General features: G+C 39.0%; 1 gene segment (V, D, J or C); it reads right to left on the bottom strand.

Annotated features, from left to right (window-relative positions):
* LOC133246079 (T-cell receptor gamma chain C region DFL12-like) overlaps positions 1–22,344 on the bottom strand; it is a 32,482-nt gene that overhangs the window by 6,421 nt on the left and 3,717 nt on the right. Inside the window, 2 exon segments of the C gene segment in view lie at positions 2,022–2,351; positions 8,671–8,721. Coding sequence covers positions 2,022–2,351; positions 8,671–8,721 — 381 coding nt within the window.

Below are 22,344 nucleotides of genomic sequence, written 5' to 3' on the forward strand. Positions count from 1 at the left end.
AGTGAAGGTTGGTCAAAAACTAGGACCAGATTAGATTTATTTCTCTGTAAAATCATTTCATTAATATGCACTTCATGTTATATTCTTAGCTTTTATCAAAAACAAAACAATTTTAAGAAACAGCATTGGAAGTTTGCTATAGAATAACATTAACCGAAATGCCATCATTAGCTTTACAGCCATTAGAAACCCTTGGAATGCATTTGTTTCAGAATTGTGTTCAGGTAAAACACATTATGAACTGGAATATCTCTCTAATATGGTAACTGTCACAATGAAACTTATATACTTATTTTTTTCTCATTACAAGAAAAAAGTACTAAAACCTAGTACGTTTAGTGTCCTTAAGTAGGACTCTTAAAGCCACGATTACCTTAAACTGCAAATTTGCTTCTGTTCTATTAGAATAAAAATTAAAATTTAGAGCTATTTTTGTAATTTTATTTTTAATTAGTTTTAGAAGAGGATATAAATGGATTTGATGAATATATGAATAGGTACAGCCATGTCATATTTTGGAAAGCAAGTGTTTTCTCTGATGTTATTTCATTTGTTCTTCATTGCAGCCCCAGGACAAAACCAAGACAAGTGTTCAAACCTGATTTGATCATTGGATAAACTAAGAATCAGAGAAGATAAAGACTTACTTCAGAAATTCGGACTGGGGCATAGCAAACATCTATGCACATTTTATGTGCTTGGTTCCCACGGCTTTAAAAAGGTTTCCTGCTGCTGCTCCTGTGAAGTCGCTTCAGTCATGTCCGACCCCATGGACGTCAGCCCACCAGGCTCCCCGTCCCTGGGATTCTCCAGGCAAGAACACTGGAGTGGGTTGCCATTTTCTTCTCCAATGCGTGAAAGTGAAAAGTGAAAGTGAAGTCGTTCAGTCGTGTCTGATTCTTAGCAACCCCACGGACTGCAGCCTACCAAGCTCCTCCATCCATGGGATTTTCCAGGCAGGAGTACTGGAGTGGGGTGCCATTGCCTTCTCTGAAAAAGGTTTCCTAGCCACAGGGAAAAGAACAAAATGATTCCTTCTGATGGGCGCTTTGGAGACTTTGGTCTGTTAGGTGAACATGCAGGACATTAAATCCTGAGTCCAGTGAGTTACAGGACCACTGTCAGGGCCGAGGCACATCCCAGCTCTCTGCCCACACTGCATGGACATGTCCAGCATCTGCTCATGGGGGCTGCTTTGAGATGTCATGCCTGGATCACAGGTGACCCTAAGTCATCAAGGAAAGTGTATATTCTCTTGACTGTAATGCATCCTCCTTGGGCAGTAATTCACCCCAGTGTGTCCATCCGTACATCCCTCCAGACCTGGCATGTGCTAGGGCTGCAATAAAACTATCTTGAAAGACCTTTTCTAATAGCAGGAAATGCATTCATTGTGTAATGGGAGTAAGTTTGTACACTTTAACATCACCCAATCTTTGATTACAAATTTTATCTTATAGTGGTATGTAAAATACAAATGTCAAAAACCTAAGCCCTTAAAAAACCACCTGGTCAAATTATTCTTTTTGCTGAGCTGCAATTTGGCTCCCTCATACGAAGACCATTTTGTCATTTAATAACTCATTGCTTTGGAATTGTAAAGGAGAACTGAATTGAGAATGACTTTGCCTGCTGAAGGACATTCCTGAAAGATGTAGAAGTGTTGTTATTTCCTGACCAACCAAGATCCCCAACAGTGAAGATCTGTTGTGTGCTAAGTTGCTCGATGCTTTCACATATGTTGTTTCATTTAATCCATACAACAACTCTAACACTTAAACATCATATGATCTTAATATTTTGGAAGATGAAACTGAGGGTGAGAGAAGTAAAATTTTTTCTTTTCTATGTTTCAAGGCCTATCCTATTTTAATCGTATGGGGAGATAGCTACCATTAAATGAAACATCATTTTATCAAGACATATTTGTTTGTTTTTCATTAACACTTAGCCGGAAAGGTGGGTATTGCCTTTGAAAAACAGTGTTTTGGGAGGTTATATTTACATTTATATTCACTTACCTTCTTTTATTGAAGGAAAAATAATCTCTTGATCAATTCCTCCTATATTTTTCTTGTGTTTGACAACACATACATGTTGTTTATCCATAGAGTTTTCGGTCACGGTCAGCCAGCTGAACTTCATGTATGTGTCCTTGGTCTTCATGGTATTTCCCTGCTGGGATGGCAGAGCTCTTTTGTCATTTTTTGCTCTCCAAGAAACTGTAATAACATCAGGGAAAAATTTCTCCAGGAGACAAAGATATGTTCCAGCATTATCATGGTTGATTTCAGCAATTGAAGGAAGAAAAACAGTGGGCTTGGGGGAAGTGTCTGCCTGGAGGTTTCTCTCTGTAGGGGAATATGGAATAGTAATGAAAAAGAATGGTTAAAGAAACACCAACATGTTGTGGCTTGGAAAAACCTAGTGAGTAGTAAAAGAACAGAAGGCTGCTGCTCACTATGGCCTTGCATCGACAGTACGTTGTTAGGTGCTTGCTGCTGCTGCTGCTGCTAAGTCGCTTCAGTCGTGTCTGACTCTGCGTGACCCCATAGACCGCAGCCCACCAGGCTCCCCGGTCCCTGGGATTCTCCAGGCAAGAACACTGGAGTGGATTGCCATTTCCTTCTCCAATGCATGAAAGTGAAAAGTGAGAGTGAACTCGCTCAGTCGTATCCAAATCTTCGAGACCCCATGGATTGCAGCCTACCAGGCTTCTCCGTCCATGGGATTTTCCAGGCAAGGGTACTGGAGTGGGGTGCCACTGCCCTGTCCCTAGGTGCTTAGTAGTGTTCTATTTTTAATGGCAAGAGAAGTTCAAGACTTCATGGAACTTGCCCAAAGTCACAGCTGTTAAGTAGCAGAGCTGGATTATAACTTGACCTTCACTTTTTCTCTATATGCATAGATGGAGTGCATCTTGTGTGCATGCCAAGTCGCTTCAGTCGTATCTGACTCTTTATGACCTAATGACTATAGCCTGCCAGTCTCCTCTGTCCATGGGATTATGACTTTTAAATATCCCATATAAATACCCCCCATCAAGACTTCCAACATTCATGAACATGTTTATTGATTGAATCCATGCTTCCTACAGTGGAAATGTGGAGTCCCAATCACTGGACTGCCAGGGAAGTCCCCAACTGATCTTTAAAAATCTCTTTTGTTCTGTAATACTGGAGCCTGTTTTGAAGTAGATGGGTGGGTGGTGGGATTAGGGGCGGCGGGGGCAATTGGGTATGATGGTTTCTGTATTGGTGAAAATCTTTGCTAGTTTCTAAACTACTTCCCTTTCCCATCCTGTATTTTGCAATTTATGCTCTCTTTGTCCAAATAACACATTCTCATATTCTGCAACTCTGTGGAATCTCACTCTTCATTTAACTGATTCTGGAATGAATCATAAAAATAAATACCCAGAGAAAATTTATTGGTTTTACAAAGCAATATAGTTACTTTTGAGAATGGGAATCAACACCCATGTGTACTTGACACGTGTACTGTGAAGTTGAACTTTGAGCTCCAGATGTGGATCCCATGCCCGATTCTGAAGTGAGGAAATTCTCTTTATTTCTAATTTTATATGACCTCTCAATTTTATACCTGAACCACTCCAGATTTTGGAGTAGAGCAGCATGTTATTTAAAGTGCCTTGATTGTATAACGGTACTTCCAAAACTTCTATTAAAAATGTATTATTAATCCCAAACTTCTAATTTGGGATTAGCAGATACAGACTACTGTATATAAAATAGATAAACAATAAGAACCTACTATGTAGAACAGAGAAGTATATGAAATATCTTGTAATAACCTTTAATGGAAAAGAATCTGAAAAATAATACACACACAAAAAAAAACTGAATCACTTTTCTGTACACCTGTAAATAACCCAACATTGTGAACTAACTATACTTTCATGTAAAAAAAATGTATTTTCAGAAAGGCTCTTATACTAAACTTATCAAGTAATCTACTTAGAATTTTTCCAAATTCAGAAAATGTTCACAACAGCATATTTTATTTTGGAATTTCATCTGAAATTTTAGCTTGAGTAATAATACACAATATTCTGGCTCTCAGTGTTTTCCCTATAATTTGAATTTGCCCCCTAAGGCTGCTGAACTGCTTTACTGCCAGTTTTCTTTTTTTCCACCAGCTGCATGAAGTATATATCCTGACTAGGGATGGAACCTGTGCCACCTGCATTGGAAGGTGGAGTCTTAGCCACTGGACCACTGGGAGAGTCCTTCAGGGGAAATATCTTAAGAAGGGAGAAATTGGACTTCTCATCTGAGAAGAAAGGACAATTCTTGGGAACTTCTGCCTGTGCAGCAAAGTTCCTGGTTTTTCTTCTAAATCAGTAAGCAGACAGGGTTGATTTTTCACTCATGTTGTAAATTAAGTTGGGTTGTACTGTGCTATTTTAATTTTATACATCTTGCTTTTAGTACAAGTGGTATTTTACACATTATAAAAGCAAGAGACTGTATTTCTCCAACCATATACTTTGTTGATAGTGATTTAGGTCTTCCCTCTTTTTACCCCCTCTCATTTTTCTTTTACAAACTAAATATTTGAAGCTCTTTCACACTTAAATAAGACTTTTTAATTCATGAGATTTCTATCTATATTTAATTGACTTCACTTCTTGATCATTTTCTTTATAAATTAAAACTTTTTTCTGATAAGTATGAGCATGAAGCCCAAGCTTACTGGTTATATATTTTAGAGCCAATAAATGTTGTTGTTAGAAATGATATCAGTTAAATTAAAGGATTAAGATTTAAAGCACATAGAACAATAGGACATATAAAAAAAAAACCATATTTTAATCTCATTTTTTCATGCCGTGTACCAAAGTCTGCTAAAGAGAAACAGATACCTTCCAATTCAATTTTATGTGTGTGAGGGAACCATAAGATAACTTTCCATTTGTTAATAGTACAGCTGCATCCCCTGAAGAATTTCAATTCATCAACAGTTAGGCTACCAACACTCTGCCTCTTGGATGCAATTTTCCCTTTACATTTGAATAAACACTTATCCAACATGTATGACGTGTTAGCCAACAAAACGTACGGTGCTCAGTCGTGTCCAACTCTTTGCAACCCCATGGACTGTAGCCCTCCTGGCTCCTCTGTTCACGGGCTTATCCAGATAGGAATACTGATGCATTAGACAATGTGCTAAATACTTCGTCACACTGTCGCATTTAATTCTCATACAACCCCTGCTGGATAATACTGTTATACTATTTTACAGATTAGGAGACTGAGTCCAGAGAATAACATCCATGTTCTTATACATAGTTAGTGGTGGATCAGAAGTTCGAGGTCAGCCTGACTCCAAAGCCCATTTTCTTTGGAAATACCCCTTCAGCATCAGGAAAGGAGACATGTTAACTCATAAAACTTACCTGTAATGACAAACTTCAACCCTGGGCCAAATACTTTCATGATGATTATGTACATTATACATGAGCCCTTTATAGAAGTCCACACAGACACGAAGCCAAATTTTTTATAATATTTGTACAGTGTTGTCTATGCTCTCCTTTACTATGTGAATTTGTTGTAAAATCTCTCCTAAATCTCTACATCTAATTCCCATCCACATTCCCATTTTTAGTAAATATAATTCCTATTTGATTATTTCTTACCTTCCATTACCTTGAAAAAAATTATGTTCTTCTGATACCTACCTGTGACAATGAGTTTTGCTCCAACATTGAAGTTTTTTAAGTAACTATTCCACAGTGATTCAAGTCATATCAAAAACTTTAGACTAATTAGCTTCTCTGATTTCTTCAAATTCTAGTAGAACTATGATGACTTGGAATTCAAGACACTAGTCTTCTGGTCCTGGTTCATTTTGCTCCTAACAAGCTCTGTGGTTGAGCAAATCAAGTAAACTAACGCCTTGGGTACCTTATTTATTTGAAAATGACCGTGCTACTGTTAAGTCAAATGAACATCCTTATTAGTGTTTTGGTGAGCTCAAAATGAAACAAGATCTGAAAATTCATTTGCATAAAAATTATATAGCGGTAAGAGGTTGTAAATATTACTATATTATCATTGATATTATTATTAGTATTTTTATTTGTGATAATTGTGTGGTCCAACATGACATTTTAATATCATGAGAGCAAATCTTGCCTATCTGATGGGAATTCAGTATCTGGGGTTTACAAGTAGATCCATAGCAACTGATGACTTGTTTGCATTCCTCTGTGTTTTGATATGTCTGGGATTCTCCAAGCCTGTATCACAGCTTTTCACACACCCAGTTAATAGGCAGTCATTTGTTCTGTCGTATTTGCTGCATTTCCAGGGTGAACAAAATCAAAGGGAATATTGGCTAAAGCCTAATGTATGCAGCCAGTATATGGAATGTCACTTCTGCTGTCCACAACAAATGGCTTTTTCCCCAAAAACAGCACAATCGATGGGTATCTCAAGATTTTACCAGAAATTTCAGCTTCAAAAAATCTATCCAGTTTATGCCCAAAGTTCAGCTTGCAGCTCCAGGTATGGGCCTTACGACAAATGACTACAAAAATGGCAGGATGCCTGGTACTCAAATTGTCCTTTGTTAAGTTGGATTGCCTCATCTTATCAGCTGAGGGTCACCATTCATGAATGACATTACATTTTGGTGCCCATTGCATTGATGCATTGGGAGCATAAACATATTTGTTTGAAGACCATTTCCTCCATTTTAAAACTGGATATTGAAGGCAATGTCCCCTTTTTACTTCATTTTCCTACTAAAGACTTCCACATGGAAGTTCTTTTTCTTAATTTTGTGGTGGGAAAACATATTTGAAAATTTGGTGTGCTTATTTTAGTCAGTTAATATAGGGTATCTATTCCACTACATTTTTTTCTTGCTTTATTAATTCTTATTTTTAATTCACTTCTTTTGGATTGAGATAGAACTGACACATATTCTGAACGTTTAATAAATGCACATTCATGTGACTTCCATGATCTTTGTGAGGGAAAGAGACGTCATTTCAGTGCTATGATTAAAAGCAAGAGCATTGCTGTCACATGTGAGCAGCAATACAAAGTATGAGCTATTACTAATAGTTAGTTACAGAATCCAGGTCAGGCTACAGAAGGGTAAATATTCAGGATATAAAGACATAACTTAATGTTTGAAATATCACATAATGATCCAGTCCTCTTACTTTGACAAGTCTCTACTGGATCCCAAACTTTGCCACAGTAGCTAGTCATGTGACTTTAGGCAAGTAACTAAACTTCTCTAAACCTCAGTTTCTTTATCTATAAAATGGGAATGAAAGGATTACTGGTGAGGAAAGTATAAGGCATTGAAACTACGTATCATGGTGTCCACTGCTAAGTCACTCCAGTCGTGTCCAACTCTGTGAGACCCCATAGATGGGAGCCCACCAGGCTCCCCGTCCCTGGAATTCTCCAGGCAAGAACACTGGAGTGGGTTGCCATTTCCTTCTCCAATGCATGAAAGTGGAAAGTGAAAGTGAATTCGCTCAGTCGTGTCCAACTCTTCTCGACTCCATGGACTGCAGCCTACCAGGCTCCTCCATCTATGGATTTTCCAGGCAAGAGTACTGGAGCGGGGTGCCATTGCCTTCTCCGATCATGGTGTCTATCCTTCAGTAAATATTAACTAATATTAAAATTCTCTTTAATGGCATGGTTTGAGGCCATTTCATCAAAATCTTCCATCAAACAAAAGATACATTTTTTATAAGCAATAACTATTACACCAAGCTCAACAATCCAAGACGTCCTACTTCTGCAGCCATGGACCATAGAAGACAGGTCTCAGGTAAGCCAGAATCTAGAATGCTTTTCCACTAGAATAGAAGCTGTTTGGTGTTGAGACTTGTTCTGTGTCTTGTTCGCCCTTCTGTCTGCAGCTCCCAGCACAGAAACTGTCCTCAATAAATATTTGCTGAGAGAATGAAAGAGCAAAAGAGAATGCCCAGCCATGAAGGCACTTCCATGAACTTTGGAGCTGAAATGGCTCATTGAGCTCACAAACTGGTCCATGTCCAGACAATTCCACAAGAGATGAGATAGTTTAAATTTCAGATAATCTCAGCCTCCTTCTAAGAAGCTAGAGCAATAAGAAGTGAGATTTATCAATGTTGTATAATCATTTACTGTAAGAATTTCCTTCCACTGCTCTTAGGGATGAGATGAAAATCAGGAATATTGGTTTTGCAGGAGATTCAGGAGCACAGTATTTTATCTCAAAATATAGAGAAGATATAGTAAGAAAAGTGTTTCTCACTTAATAGACTGCCTATAAGGAAAGGAACTTGAACTAATAACTTATACCAATGTGATGTCATAATATGCTATTTATGTTGGAATATAGAAAGATAAACGAAGCAATAAGACAGACATGTTCAGAATACTTTACTATCTAGCCTGAGTCTATTTTGTGTGTGTTTTCTAGAACAAATTTCAACTGCTTACAAGCAGGGACAAGAATAAACCATTTACAAGGTGATTTAGTTTCCATATACTGTGACCAATAGCTGTAAAACTACTGTTTAGATGCTGAGGCCAAGAATGTGGCAGCCATATCAGGGAGAGCCCAGGTTGTTTCTACAAAGCATCTCTCAGTATTTTATGACTACAGTAAGAATAGAAAAATGATACTTACCAGGAGGAGTTACTATGATGTTAGCTCCTTCTCCAAATATCTTCCTCCAGCCTGAGCTGTCACAATGGTAAAAGCTCCTACAATAATCCAGCCTTTTTCTACCTTTATAAAGTGACTAGAAGTCAAAAAACTTCATACTGGCGGTTTGATCTGAATTCTTTTGGAAATCCTTGGATATAGGTTTCACAGCATCCAATATTTTATAAATTTTCCTCAGATTTGTTGTTATTATTCAGTCACTAGGGTGTGTCCGACTCCTTTGCAACCCCTTGGACTGTAGCCCGCCATGGGATTTCCCAGGGAAGAATACGGGAGTGGGTTGCCATTTCCTTCTCCAGGGAATCTTCCTGACTCAGGGATCCACTGGGGAAGCCACTTTCCTCAGATAAATGGACCCAAATATCTGCTTGCCAAGGAGTAGTAATCACTGAAAACATTGATGAAGATGAAAAGGATAAAAACAGGAAAGAACACACCACTGACACCAGCTGGTTACCCACCTGGGTTTCTAAATTTCCAGGAACGGTATTCAAAGAATCAAGACTTTTTATTTCCAGGTGTTCAGTTCTGTAGAAACTGCTCAGAGTTTGCATCAGTTGAAAGGCAATTCTCTCTTCACAAATACCAGGGCTGTTTAGCGATTTGGGAATGTATTGCTAAAAGGAGGAAAACCTTCAGTAACTGAAAATGCAAATACCCCATCAGCCATCACACGTGTATACCTGAGAAATGTGAACAAAGCTCTCCATTCATTGGGCAGCACAATTCTTTACCAAGGTAAAGGGAAATGAGAAAATAAGTCCTATGATGACTTATTTAATATTATTTTTCCTACGATGAAGGCAATGGCACCCCACTCCAGTACTCTTGCCTGGAAAATCCCATGGATGGGGGAGCCTGGTAGGCTGCAGTCCATGAGGTTGCTAAGAGTCGGACACGACTGAGCGACTTCATTTTCACTTTTCTCTTTCATGCATTGGAGAAGGAAGTTGCAACCACTCCAGTGTTCTTGCTTGGAGAATCCCAGGGACGGGAAGCCTGTTGGGCTGCCATCTGTGGGGCTGCACAGAGTCGGACACGACTGGAGCGACTTAGCAGCAGCAGGATAAAGGAAGAAATTTGCAGAATTCTCTTTCCTTTGAAATAATACTTTCTTTAAACTAACACTTGAAAACAATACCCATTTCTCTGATAATCAAAAGAAGTCTCTTCGTGGCTATTCTGTAATTTCAAGCCACTCATTTTGGGGCAGGGGGAAAGAAATTGGCAGGAGCAGCTGAGTACTCCTCTGAGCACAGATGAGCTGCCCATCTGTGAGGACCAGACAGGACAGGCTCTTACTGCCTCCATGTCTACTCCAGATGCACTTGTTCATGGTCTCAGTCCCGTGAGCAATCAGTTCCTCTGCCCCAAGTATGCAAGTAAGAGGAGGTCATGTTGGGCAACTGTCCATTCACAGGAGCTCAGCTCACAGTCCCAACACAATGAGAAGGGATGAGAGATTCAGATGCCAATTATATTTAGATAGATTTTTTTTTTTTTAACTGAGAGTTCATGGGAATTTCCTGGCAGTACAGTGGTTAGGACTCTGAACTTTTACAGCTTTTACTGGGTTCAATCTCTGGTTGGGGAAATAAGATCTCATGATCCACAGAATGTCCACAGAAAAAACTGAGAATTCTTTTTATTTTATTTTATTTTATTTTTAAACTTTACATAATTGTATTAGTTTTGCCAAATATCAAAATTAATCCGCCACAGGTATACATGTGTTCCCCATCCTGAACCCTCCTCCCTCCTCCCTCCCCATACCATCCCTCTGGGTCGTCTCAGTGCACTAGCCCCAAGCATCCAGTATCGTGCATCGAACCTGGACTGGCAACTCGTTTCATACATGATATTTTACATGTTTCAATGCCACTCTCCCAAATCTTCCTACCCTCTCCCTCTCCCACAGAGTCCATAAGACTGTTCTATACATCAGTGTCTCTTTTGCTGTCTCGTACACAGGGTTATTGTTTCCATCTTTCTAAATTCCATATATATGCATTAGTATACTGTATTGGTGTTTTTCTTTCTGGCTTACTTCACTCTGTATAATAGGCTCCAGTTTCATCCACCTCATTAGAACTGATTCAAATGTATTCTTTTTAATGGCTGAGTAACACTCCATTGTGTATATGTACCACAGCTTTCTTATCCATTCATCTGCCGATGGACATCTAGGTTGCTTCCATGTCCTGGCTATTATAAACAGTGCTGCGATGAACACTGGGGTACATGTATCTCTTTCCCTTCTGGTTTCCTCAGTGTGTATACCCAGCAGTGGGATTGCTGGATCATAAGGCAGTTCTATTTCCAGTTTTTAAAGGAATCTCCACACTGTTCTCCATAGTGGCTGTACTAGTTTGCATTCCCACCAACAGTGTAAGAGGGTTCCCTTTTCTCCACACCCTCTCCAGCATTTATTATTTGTAGACTTTTGGATTGCAGCCATTCTGACTGGTGTGAAATGGTACCTCATAGTGGTTTTGATTTGCATTTCTCTGATAATGAGTGATGTTGAGCATCTTTTCATGTGTTTGTTAGCCATCTGTATGTCTTCTTTGGAGAAATGTCTATTTAGTTCTTTGGCCCATTTTTTGATTGGGTCGTTTATTTTTCTGGAGTTGAGCTGTAGGAGTTGCTTGTATATTTTTGAGATTAGTTGTTTGTCGGTTGCTTCATTTGCTATTATTTTCTCCCATTCTGAAGGCTGTCTTTTCACCTTGCTAATAGTTTCCTTTGATGTGCAGAAGCTTTTAAGTTTAATTAGGTCCCATTTGTTTATTTTTGCTTTTATTTCCAATATTCTGGGAGGTGGGTCATAGAGGATCCTGCTATGATGTATGTCAGAGAGTGTTTTGCCTATGTTCTCCTCTAGGAGTTTTATAGTTTCTGGTCTTATGTTTAGATCTTTAATCCATTTTGAGTTTATTTTTGTGTATGGTGTTAGAAAGTGTTCTAGTTTCATTCTTTTACAAGTGGTTGACCAGATTTCCCAGCACCACTTGTTAAAGAGATTGTCTTTAATCCATTGTATATTCTTGCCTCCTTTGTCAAAGATAAGGTGTCCAAATGTGTGTGGATTTATCTTTGGCCTTCTATTTTGTTCCATTGATCTATATTTCTGTCTTTGTGCCAGTACCATACTGTCTTGATAACTGTGGCTTTGTAGTAGAGCCTGAAGTCAGGTAGGTTGATTCCTCCAGTTCCATTCTTCTTTCTCAAGATCGCTTTGGCTATTCGAGGTTTTTTGTATTTCCATACAAATTGTGAAATTATTTGTTCTAGCTCTGTGAAGAATACTGTTGGTAGCTTGATAGGGATTGCATTGAATCTATAAATTGCTTTAGGTAGTATACTCATTTTCACTATATTTATTCTTCCAATCCATGAACATGGTATATTTCTCCATCTATTAGTGTCCTCTTTGATTTCTTTCATCAGTGTTTTATAGTTTTCTATATATAGGTCTTTAGTTTCTTTAGGTAGATATATTCCTAAGTATTTTATTCTTTCCGTTGCAATGGTGAATGGAACTGTTTCCTTAATTTCTCTTTCTGTTTTCTCATTATTAGTGTATAGGAATGCAAGGGATTTCTGTGTGTTGATTTTATACCCTGCAACTTTATTGTAGTCATTGATTATTTCTAGTAATTTTCTGGTGGAGTCTTTAGGGTTTTCTATGTAGAGGATCATGTCATCTGCAAACAGTGAGAGTTTTACTTCTTCTTTTCCAATTTGGATTCCTTTTATTTCTTTTTCTGCTCTGATTGCTGTGGCCAAAACTTCCAAAACTATGTTGAATAGTAATGGTGAAAGTGGGCACCCTTGTCTTGTTCCTGACTTTAGAGGAAATGCTTTCAATTTTTCACCCTTGAGGATAATGTTTGCTGTGGGTTTGTCATATATAGCTTTTATTATGTTGAGGTATGTTCCTTCTATTCCTGCTTTCTGGAGAGTTTTTATCATAAATGGATGTTGAATTTTGTCAAAGGCTTTTCTGCATCTATTGAGATAATCATATGTTTTTTATTTTTCAATTTGTTAATGTGGTGTATTACATTGATTGATTTGTGGATATTGAAGAATCCTTGCATCCCTGGGATAAAGCCCACTTGGTCATGGTGTATGATCTTTTTAATGTGTTGTTGGATTCTGATTGCTAGAATTTTGTTAAGGATTTTTGCATCTATGTTCATCAGTGATATTGGCCTGTAGTTTTCTTTTTTTGTGGGATCTTTGTCAGGTTTTGGTATTAGGGTGATGGTGGCCTCATAGAATGAGTTTGGAAGTTTACCTTCCTCTGCAATTTTCTGGAAGAGTTTGAGCAGGATAGGTGTTAGCTCTTCTCTAAATTTTTGGTAGAATTCAGCTGTGAAGCTGTCTGGACCTGGGCTTTTGTTTGATGGAAGATTTTTGATTACAGTTTCAATTTCCATGCTTGTGATGGGTCTGTTAAGATTTCCTATTTCTTCCTGGTCGAGTTTTGGAAAGTTGTACTTATCTAAGTATTTGTCCATTTCTTCCACGTTGTCCATTTTACTGGCATATAATTGTTGATAATAGTCTCTTATGATCCTTTGTATTTCTGTGTTGTCTGTTGTGATCTCTCCATTTTCGTTTCTAATTTTATTGATTTGATTTTTCTCCCTTTGTTTCTTGATGAGTCTGGCTAATGGTTTGTCAATTTTATTTATCCTTTCAAAGAACCAGCTTTTGGTTTTGTTGATTTTTGCTATGGTCTCTTTTGTTTCTTTTGCATTTATTTCTGCTCTAATTTTTAAGATTTCTTTCCTTCTACTAACCCTGGGGTTCTTCATTTCTTCCTTTTCTAGTTGCTTTAGGTGTAGAGTTAGGTTATTTATTTGACTTTTTTCTTGTTTCTTGAGGTGTGCCTGTATTGCTATGAACTTTCCCCTTAGGACTGCTTTTACAGTGTCCCACAGGTTTTGGGTTGTTGTGTTTTCATTTTCATTCGTTTCTATGCAAATTTTTATTTCTTTTTTGATTTCTTCTGTGATTTGTTGGTTATTCAGCAGCGTGTTGTTCAGCCTCCATATGTTGGAATTTTTAATAGTTTTTCTCCTGTAATTGAGGTCTAATCTTACTGCATTGTGGTCAGAAAAGATGCTTGGAATGATTTCTATTTTTTGAATTTACCAAGGCTAGCTTTATGGCCCAGGATGTGATCTATCCTGGAGAAGGTTCCATGTGCTCTTGAGAAAAAGGTGAAATTCATTGTTTTGGGATGAAATGTCCTATAGATATCAATTAGGTCTAACTGGTCTATTGTATCGTTTAAAGTTTGTGTTTCCTTGTTAATTTTCTGTTTAGTTGATCTATCCATAGGTGTGAGTGGGGTATTAAAGTCTCCCACTATTATTGTGTTATTGTTAATTTCTCCTTTCATACTTGTTAGCATTTGTCTTACATACTGCGGTGCTCCCGTGTTGGGTGCATATATATTTATAATTGTTATATCTTCTTCTTGGATTGATCCTTTGATCATTATGTAGTGACCTTCTTTGTCTCTTTTCACAGCCTTTGTTTTAAAGTCTATTTTATCTGATATGAGTATTGCTACTCCTGCTTTCTTTTGGTCCCTATTTGCACGGAAAATCTTTTTCCAGCCCTTCACTTTCAGTCTGTATGTGTCCCCTGTTTTGAGGTGGGTCTCTTGTAGACAACATATGTAGGGGTCTTGTTTTTGTATCCATTCAGCCAGTCTTTGTCTTTTGGTTGGGGCATTCAAGCATTTACGTTTCAGGTAATTACTGATAAGTATGATCCCGTTGCCATTTACTTTATTGTTTTGGGTTCGAATTTATACACCGTCTTTGTGTTTCCTGTCTAGAGAATATCCTTTAGTATTTGTTGGAGAGCTGGTTTGGTGGTGCAGAATTCTCTCAGCTTTTGCTTGTCTGAAAAGCTTTTGATTTCTCCTTCATACTTGAATGAGATCCTTGCTGGGTACAATAATCTGGGCTGTAGGTTATTTTCTTTCATCATTTTAAGTATGTCTTGCCATTCCCTCCTGGCTTGATGAGTTTCTATTGAAAGATCAGCTGTTATCCTTATAGGAATTCCCTTGTGTGTTATTTGTTGTTTTTCCCTTGCTGCTTTTAATATTTGTTCTTTGTGTTTGATCTTTGTTAATTTGATTAATATGTGTCTTGGGGTGTTTTGCCTTGGGTTTATCCTGTTTGGGACTCTCTGGGTTTCTTGGACTTGGGTGATTATTTCCTTCCCCAGTTTAGGGAAATTTTCAACTATTATCTCCTCAAGTATTTTCTCATGGTCTTTCTTTTTGTCTTCTTCTTCTGGGACCCCTATGATTCGAATGTTGTAGCGTTTAATATTGTCCTGGAGGTCTCTGAGATTGTCCTCATTTCTTTTAATTCGTTTTTCTTTTATCCTCTCTGATTCATTTATTTCTACCATTCTATCTTCTAATTCACTAATCCTATCTTCTGCCTCTGTTATTCTACTATTTGTTGCCTCCAGAGTGTTTTTAATTTCACTTATTGCATTATTCATTATATATTGACTCTTTTTTATTTCTTCTAGGTCCTTGTTAAACCTTTCTTGCATCTTCTCAATCCTTGTCTCCAGGCTATTTATCTGTGATTCCATTTTAATTTCAAGATTTTGGATCAATTTCACTATCATTATTCGGAATTCTTTATCAGGTAGATTCCCTATCTCTTCCTCTTTTGTTTGGTTTGGTGGGCATTTATCCTGTTCCTTTATCTGCTGGGTATTCCTCTGTCTCTTCATCTTGTTTAAATTGCTGATTTTGGGGTGTCCTTTCTGTATTCTGGCAGTTTGTGGAGTTCTCTTTATTGTGGCGTTTCCTCGCTGTGTGTGGATTTGTACAGGTGGCTTGTCAAGGTTTCCTGGTTAGGGAAGCTTGTGTCGGTGTTCTGGTGGGTAGAGCTGTATTTCTTCTCTCTGGAATGTAATGAAATGTCCAGTAATGAGTTATGAGATGTCTATGGTTTTGGGGTGACTTTGGGCAGCCTGTATCTTGAAGCTCAGGACTGTGTTCCTGTGTTGCTGGAGAATTTGCTTGGTGTGTCTTGTCCTGGAACTTGTTGGCCCTTGTGTGGTGCTTGGTTTCAGTGTCGGTATGGAGGCATTTGATGAGCTCCTGTCAATTAATGTTCCTTGGAGTCAGGAGTTCCCTGGAATCAGGGTTTGGACTTAAGCCTCCTGCTTCCAGTTATCGGTCTTATTTTTACAGTAGTTTCAAAACTTCTCCTTCTATACAGCACCATTGATAAAACATCTACGTTAAAGATGAAAGGTTCTCTATTGTGAGGGTCACTCAGAGAGGTTCACAGCGTTACATGGAGAAGAGAAGAGGGAGGAGGGAGTTAGAGGTGACCCAAATGAGATGAGGTGGAATCAATAGTGGAGAGAGTGGGCTAGCCAGTAGTCACTTCCTTATGTGCACTTCACAACTGGACCGCTCAGAGATGTTCACGGAGTTATACAGAGAAGAGAAGAAGGAGGAAGGAGACAGAGGTGGCCAGAAGGATAAAAGGGGGGAATGAAAAGGGGGGAGACAGATCCAGCCAGTAATCAGTTCCCTAAGTGTTCTCCACCGTCTGGAACACACAGAAATTCACAGAGTTGGGTAGAGTAGAGAGGGGTTAGGGAGGAGACACAGGCGACCTGGTGGAGAAAAAGGAGAGTCCAAAGGGAGAGAGAGCAGTCAAGCCAGTAATCTCGCTCCCTAGTGAAAAATGGGTCCTGAAGATTGGGTTCTTAAAGGTACAAAATTGGTAACAAATACATAAAAGCAAAAATTAAAAATCTAGAGTAGAGTTTGGAATTTCAAAAATATGATGTTAAAGAAAAGAAGAAGGAAAAGAAAGAGAGAAAAAACGAACAAAGAAAAACAAACATGGTCGCGAATATTATAAAGAAAATACAGGTACAAAATTGATAACTAATACCAAAAAGCAAAAATTAAAAATCTAGAGGAGAGTTTGGAATTTCAAAAATACAATGTTAAAAAAAAGGAAGAAGAAAAATAAAGAGAGAAAACAAACAAACAAAAACAAACAATGTTGCAAAAATTCTAAAGAAAATACAGGTAGAAAATTGATATCAAATACCAAAAAGCATAAATTAAAAATCTAGAGTAGAGTTTGGAATTTCAGGTATACAATGTTATATAAAAGAAGAAGAGAAAGAAACAGAGGGAAAAAAAAGTCACAGAAATTATAAAAAAAAACTATAGGTACAAAATTGATAACATATACCAAAAAGCTAAAATTAAAAATCTGGAGTAGAGTTTGGAATTTCAAAAATACAATGTTAAAGAAAAGAAGAAAACAAACAAACCAACAAACAAAAAACAAAACAAGGTCAAAAAATTATAAAATACATATATATGAAGTTTGCTGAAGAAGAAAAAAATAGGGTTTTTTTTTTTTGTTTTTTTGCAAAGTAATAGGTTATAAAATTGAAAATTGAAGGAACAATAGAGGACTTAAAAATTTTTTTTTAATTAAAAAAAAAGAAAAGAAAGAAAGAATGATCGTAAAAATAGTAAATATGTATCTAGGACTTTCTCTGTTTTTGTTTTGAGTATTGTGGGTTCAGTTCATTTTTGGCTAGTTACTTGGTCTGACTTATATTTCTCAAGATCTATAGGCGGCCCCTTCCTATGTAGTCCGTAGTAACCACGAGGTTTTAATCTATTGCCTGTAGCTTCCAAGGTGTTTCCCTCTGTTAAAGCTTCTTCTGTTTGCTGGTCTCTTCAGTGTCTGGTTTCCGCCCTGACACAAAGGGGACGGTGGAGGCAACTTTTTTTTTTTTTTTTCAGGCTCACTTGTTCAGTCGCGCTGTGGGGAGGGAGGGAGGGATGCTGCAAACAAATAACACTGGCCTGCGCTCTCAGTGCCTCAGCCACACTGGGTCTGCCCCCGCCCAGTAGCCTCCCTGTCCACACTGCTCGGGCTCTAGGTTGTTCCGCCGGGAACAATCCGAGGCTGGCCCTGGGCTGCACGTACCTTCCAGGTCCAAGCCGCTCAGGTTCAGGCACTCGGGTAGTCCTCAGAGGCGCAGACTCAGTTGGGCCTGCGTTTTGTGCTCTTCCCAGGTCCGAGCAGCTCAGGTGATGAGGTGTTTGGCGAGCGCCAATGCTGCGACTTATCACCTCCCCGCCACTTGGTTATCTGGGTGTAAAACCAGCGCACCTTCTCAGGCAGATGTTTACCGTCCAGACCCCCAAGAAGTTTTAGTTAGCAAAGAAGCCTGCTTACAGTTTTATAGATAATGTCTCTCTGGGGCTGCGATTGCCCCCTTCCGGCTCTGGCTGCCTGTCACCGGAGGGGGAAGGTCTGCAGCCGGCTATCTCTGTTCAGTCCTTTGTTCCGTGCGCGGGCCTGGCAGTGTCTTAGGTTAGGGCTGGCTTTTCGCGAGGTAGATATCCCACAGTCTGGTTTGCTAGCCCAAATTATTTCGCTCAGATAGCGCTCAGGGTATTCAGGCCAGGTCCTTACTCTAAGCGATGCAGCCCGCGCCGTGCCTCCCTGCCCAGCCCCTGCTTGACAATGGCGTGTGCAGGCGTCTGCGCTGCTTCTCCGCTGGGGGAGTTACCGTAGGGCTCAAAATCTGTGAGTTTTAATTGTTTATTCATTTTTTCTCCCTGTTATGTTGCCCTCTGTGCTTCCAAAGCTCGGCACAGATTCGGCAGTGAGAAGGTTTCCTGGTGTTTGGAAACCTCTCTCTTTTTAAGACTCCCTTCCCGGGACGGAACTCCGTCCCTCCCTCTTTGTCTCTTTTTTTGTCTTTTATATTTTTTCCTACCTCCTTTCGAAGAGTTGGGTTGCTTTTCTGGGTGCCTGATGTCCTCTGCCGGCATTCAGAAGTTGTTTTGTGGAATTTACTCGATGTTTAAATGCTCTTTTGATGAATTTGTGGGGGAGAAAGTGTTCTCCCCGTCCTACTCCTCCACCATCTTGGCTCCTCCCCAAAACTGAGAATTCTAAGTTGTTAGTACTTAGGGCTGTCATATACCCTTTGCATCTATTGTAGTCATGAATGATGTCCCCTCAGTTCCTTTCTGAAAACTTGTCCTGTGATTTTCCTTATTCCAAGACCATGAGCAGAATTATCAGGAGCTTTAGGAATTGTTTGTTTTTCAAAATGCATGAAAGATTTAAGCAATAAAATGCAAAAGAGTAACTAAAGAGTTATGTAACTAATAAGTTTTATTAAATATAAGAACAGTAAGAAGAAGGAGTATAAGGTTTTACTAAAGGGAATAAAATTAAACCTGGATAAATGGAGAGACATATCATATTCATGAAGGTAAAGCTCAATGTCATAAACATGCAAACTCTTCTTAAAATCATGTGTATAATTAGACTAATTCCAATGAGACTTAAGGTAACATTTTATTTTTCTGTTCCATGTTGTAAAGATTGAGGCTGAGCTAGTTATATTTACTTTCAATTGATATAAGAAGTAAATATAAAATAATTTAAAAATGTTTATTAAAATAATGATTTTAAATAACTAATTTGGCATAGCAGCTCTTAACCCTTATTGCAAAGTTACTGACATAACATGATAATGGAGTAAGAATACTGAGACACGAATAAAACACAAATCCTCCAAGCATATGTTAATATAAAAATATAATTAAGGCATTTTTAATTTTAGGGAAATGATGGATTGTCTTAAAATTAGTTATGAACTATTAATTATATGTTGGAAGAAAAAATAGCTCTCTATCAAATATCATAAAAGTTCAGTTCAGTTCAGTTCAGTCGCTCAGTCGTGTCCGACTCTTTGGACCCCATGAATAGCAGCACGCCAGGCCTCCCTGTCCATCACCAACTCCCCAAGTTCACTCAGACTCACATCCATCGAGGCAGTGATGCCATCCAGCCATCTCATCTTCTGTTGTCCCCTTCTCCTCTTGCCCCCAATCCCTTCCAGCATCAGAGTCTTTTCCAATGAGTCAGCTCTTCGCATGAGGTGGCCAAAATACTGGAGTTCCAGCTTTAGCATCATTCCCTCCAAAGAAATCCCAGGGCTGATCTCCTTCAGAATGGACTGGTTGGATCTCCTTGCAGTCCAAGGGACTCTCAAGAGTCTTCTCCAACACCACAGTTCAAAAGCATCAATTCTTCGACGCTCAGCCTTCTTCACAGTCCAACTCTCACATCCATACATGACCACAGGAAAAACCATAGCCTTGACTAGATGGACCTTTGTTGGCACAGTAATGTCTCTGCTTTTGAATATGCTATCTAGGTTGCTCATAACTTTCCTTCCAAGAAGTAAGCATCTTTTAATTTCATGGCTGCAGTCACCATCTGCAGTGATTTTGGAGCCCAGAAAAATAAAGTCTGACACTGTTTCCACTGTTTCCCCATCTATTTCCCATGAAGTGATGGGACCAGATGCCATGATCTTTGTTTTCTGAATGTTGAGCTTTAAGCCAACTTTTTCACTCTCCTCTTTCACTTTCATCAAGAGGCTTTTGAGTTCCTCTTCACTTTCTGCCATAAGGGTGGTGTCATCTGCATATCTGAGGTTATTGATATTTCTCCTGGCAATCTTGAGTCCAGCTTGTGTTTCTTCCAGTCCAGCGTTTCTCATGATGTACTCTGCATAGAAGTTAAATAAGCAGGGTGACAATATACAGCCTTGACGTACTCCTTTTCCTATTTGGAACCAGTCTGTTGTTCCATGTCCAGTTCTAACTGTTGCTTCCTGACCTGCATACAGATTTCTCAAGAGGCAGGTCAGGTGGTCTGGTATTCCCATCTCTTTCAGAATTTTCCGCAGTTTATTGTGATCCACACAGTCAAAGGCTTTGGCATAGTCAATAAAGCAGAAATAGATGTTTTTCTGGAACTCTCTTGCTTTTTCCACGATCCAGTGGATGTTGACAACTTGATCTCTGGTTCCTCTGCCTTTTCTAAAACCAGCTTGAACATCAGAAAGTTCACGGTTCACATATTGCTGAAGCCTGGCTTGGAGAATTTTGAGCATCATTTTACTAGCATGTGAGATGAGTGCAATGGTGTGGTCGTTTGAGCATTCTTTGGCATTGCCTTTCTTTGGGATTGGAATGAAAACTGACCTTTTCCGGTCCTGTGACCACTGCTGAGTTAGGTTTGTATTGAGTTAGGTTTGTATTGAGTTAGGTTTGTATTAAAAGGCATCTAAAAGTGTGAGTTATAAAGAACAATGAATGAAGGTCACTCAGTCGGGTCTGACTCTTGAGACCCCATGGACTGTAGCACACGAGGTTCCTCTGTCCATAGGATTCTCCAGGCAAGAATACTGGAGTGGGTTGCCATTTCCTTCTCCAGGGGATCTTCCCGACTTAGGAATCAAATCCGGGTCTCTTGCATTGCAGGCAGATTCTTTATCACCTGAGCTATGAGTAGGGGACTAACTGAGTCCTTGGGCAGAAAATCTTGGAATATGAAGAGGACAGGAGACACCTTTACTTAATGTTTAATTTTTAAAAAGGAGAAATTTGGAGAATTTTTTCTCTCTTTTTTTTAAATTGAAGCGTAGTTGATTTACAATTTGTGCCAATCTCTGCTGTATAGCAAAGTGACTCGGTTTTACACGTATATATGTTCTTTTTTTTTCAACATTGTTTTCCATTGTGATTCATCCCAGGATATTAGATGTAGTTCCTTGTGCAATACAGTAGGATCCTGTTGCTTATCGATTCTAAATGTAATAGTTTACATCTGCCAACTCCAACGGAGAAGGCAATGGCAACCCACTCCACTACTCTTGCCTGGAAAATCCCATGGGCGGAGGAGCCTGGTAGGCTGCAGTCCATGGTCGCGAAGAGTCGGACACGACTGAGCGACTTCACTTTCACTTTTCACTTTCATGCATTGGAGAAGGAAATGGCAACCCACTCCAGTGTTCCTGCCTGGAGAATCCCAGGGACGGGGAGCCTGGTGGGCTGCCGTCTATGGGGTCGCACAGAGTCCGACCCGACTGAAGTGACTTAGCAGCAGCAGCAGCAGCCAACTCCAAATTCCTAGTCCATCCCTCTTCTCCTCCCTGCTGGCAACCACGAGTCTGATCTCTATGTCTATGAGTCTGTTTCTCTTTCAAAGATAGATTCATTTGTGTCATATTTTAGATTCCAAATATAAGTAATATCATATGGTATTGGTCTTTTTCTGACTTACTTCACTCAATATGATAATCTCTAGTTGTATCCATGTTGCTGCAAATTGCAGTGTTTTGTTCTTCTTATGGCTAAGTAGTATTCCACTATAGATATATACCACATCTTCCTTATCCATTCATCTGTCAATGGATATTTAGGCTATTTCCATGTTCTGGTTGTTGTGAATAGTGCTGCTATGAACAGAGGGGTGCAGGCACTTTTCAGATGAGTGTTTTGTCCTGGTATATGGCCTGGAGTGGGCTTGCTAGGTCATACGTAATTAGATTTTTAATTTTCTGAGAGACCTCCATACTGTTTTCCATAGTGGTTGTACCAATTTACATTCCCACTGACAGTGTATTAAGATTCCCTTTTCTTCACACCCTTTCCAGCACGTGTTATTTGCAGACATTTTAATGATAGCCATTCTGACTGGCATGAAGTTACACCTTGTA

The sequence above is a fragment of the Bos javanicus genome, chromosome 4 (genome assembly GCF_032452875.1).
Source record: "Bos javanicus breed banteng chromosome 4, ARS-OSU_banteng_1.0, whole genome shotgun sequence".
NCBI lineage: Eukaryota > Metazoa > Chordata > Mammalia > Artiodactyla > Bovidae > Bos > Bos javanicus.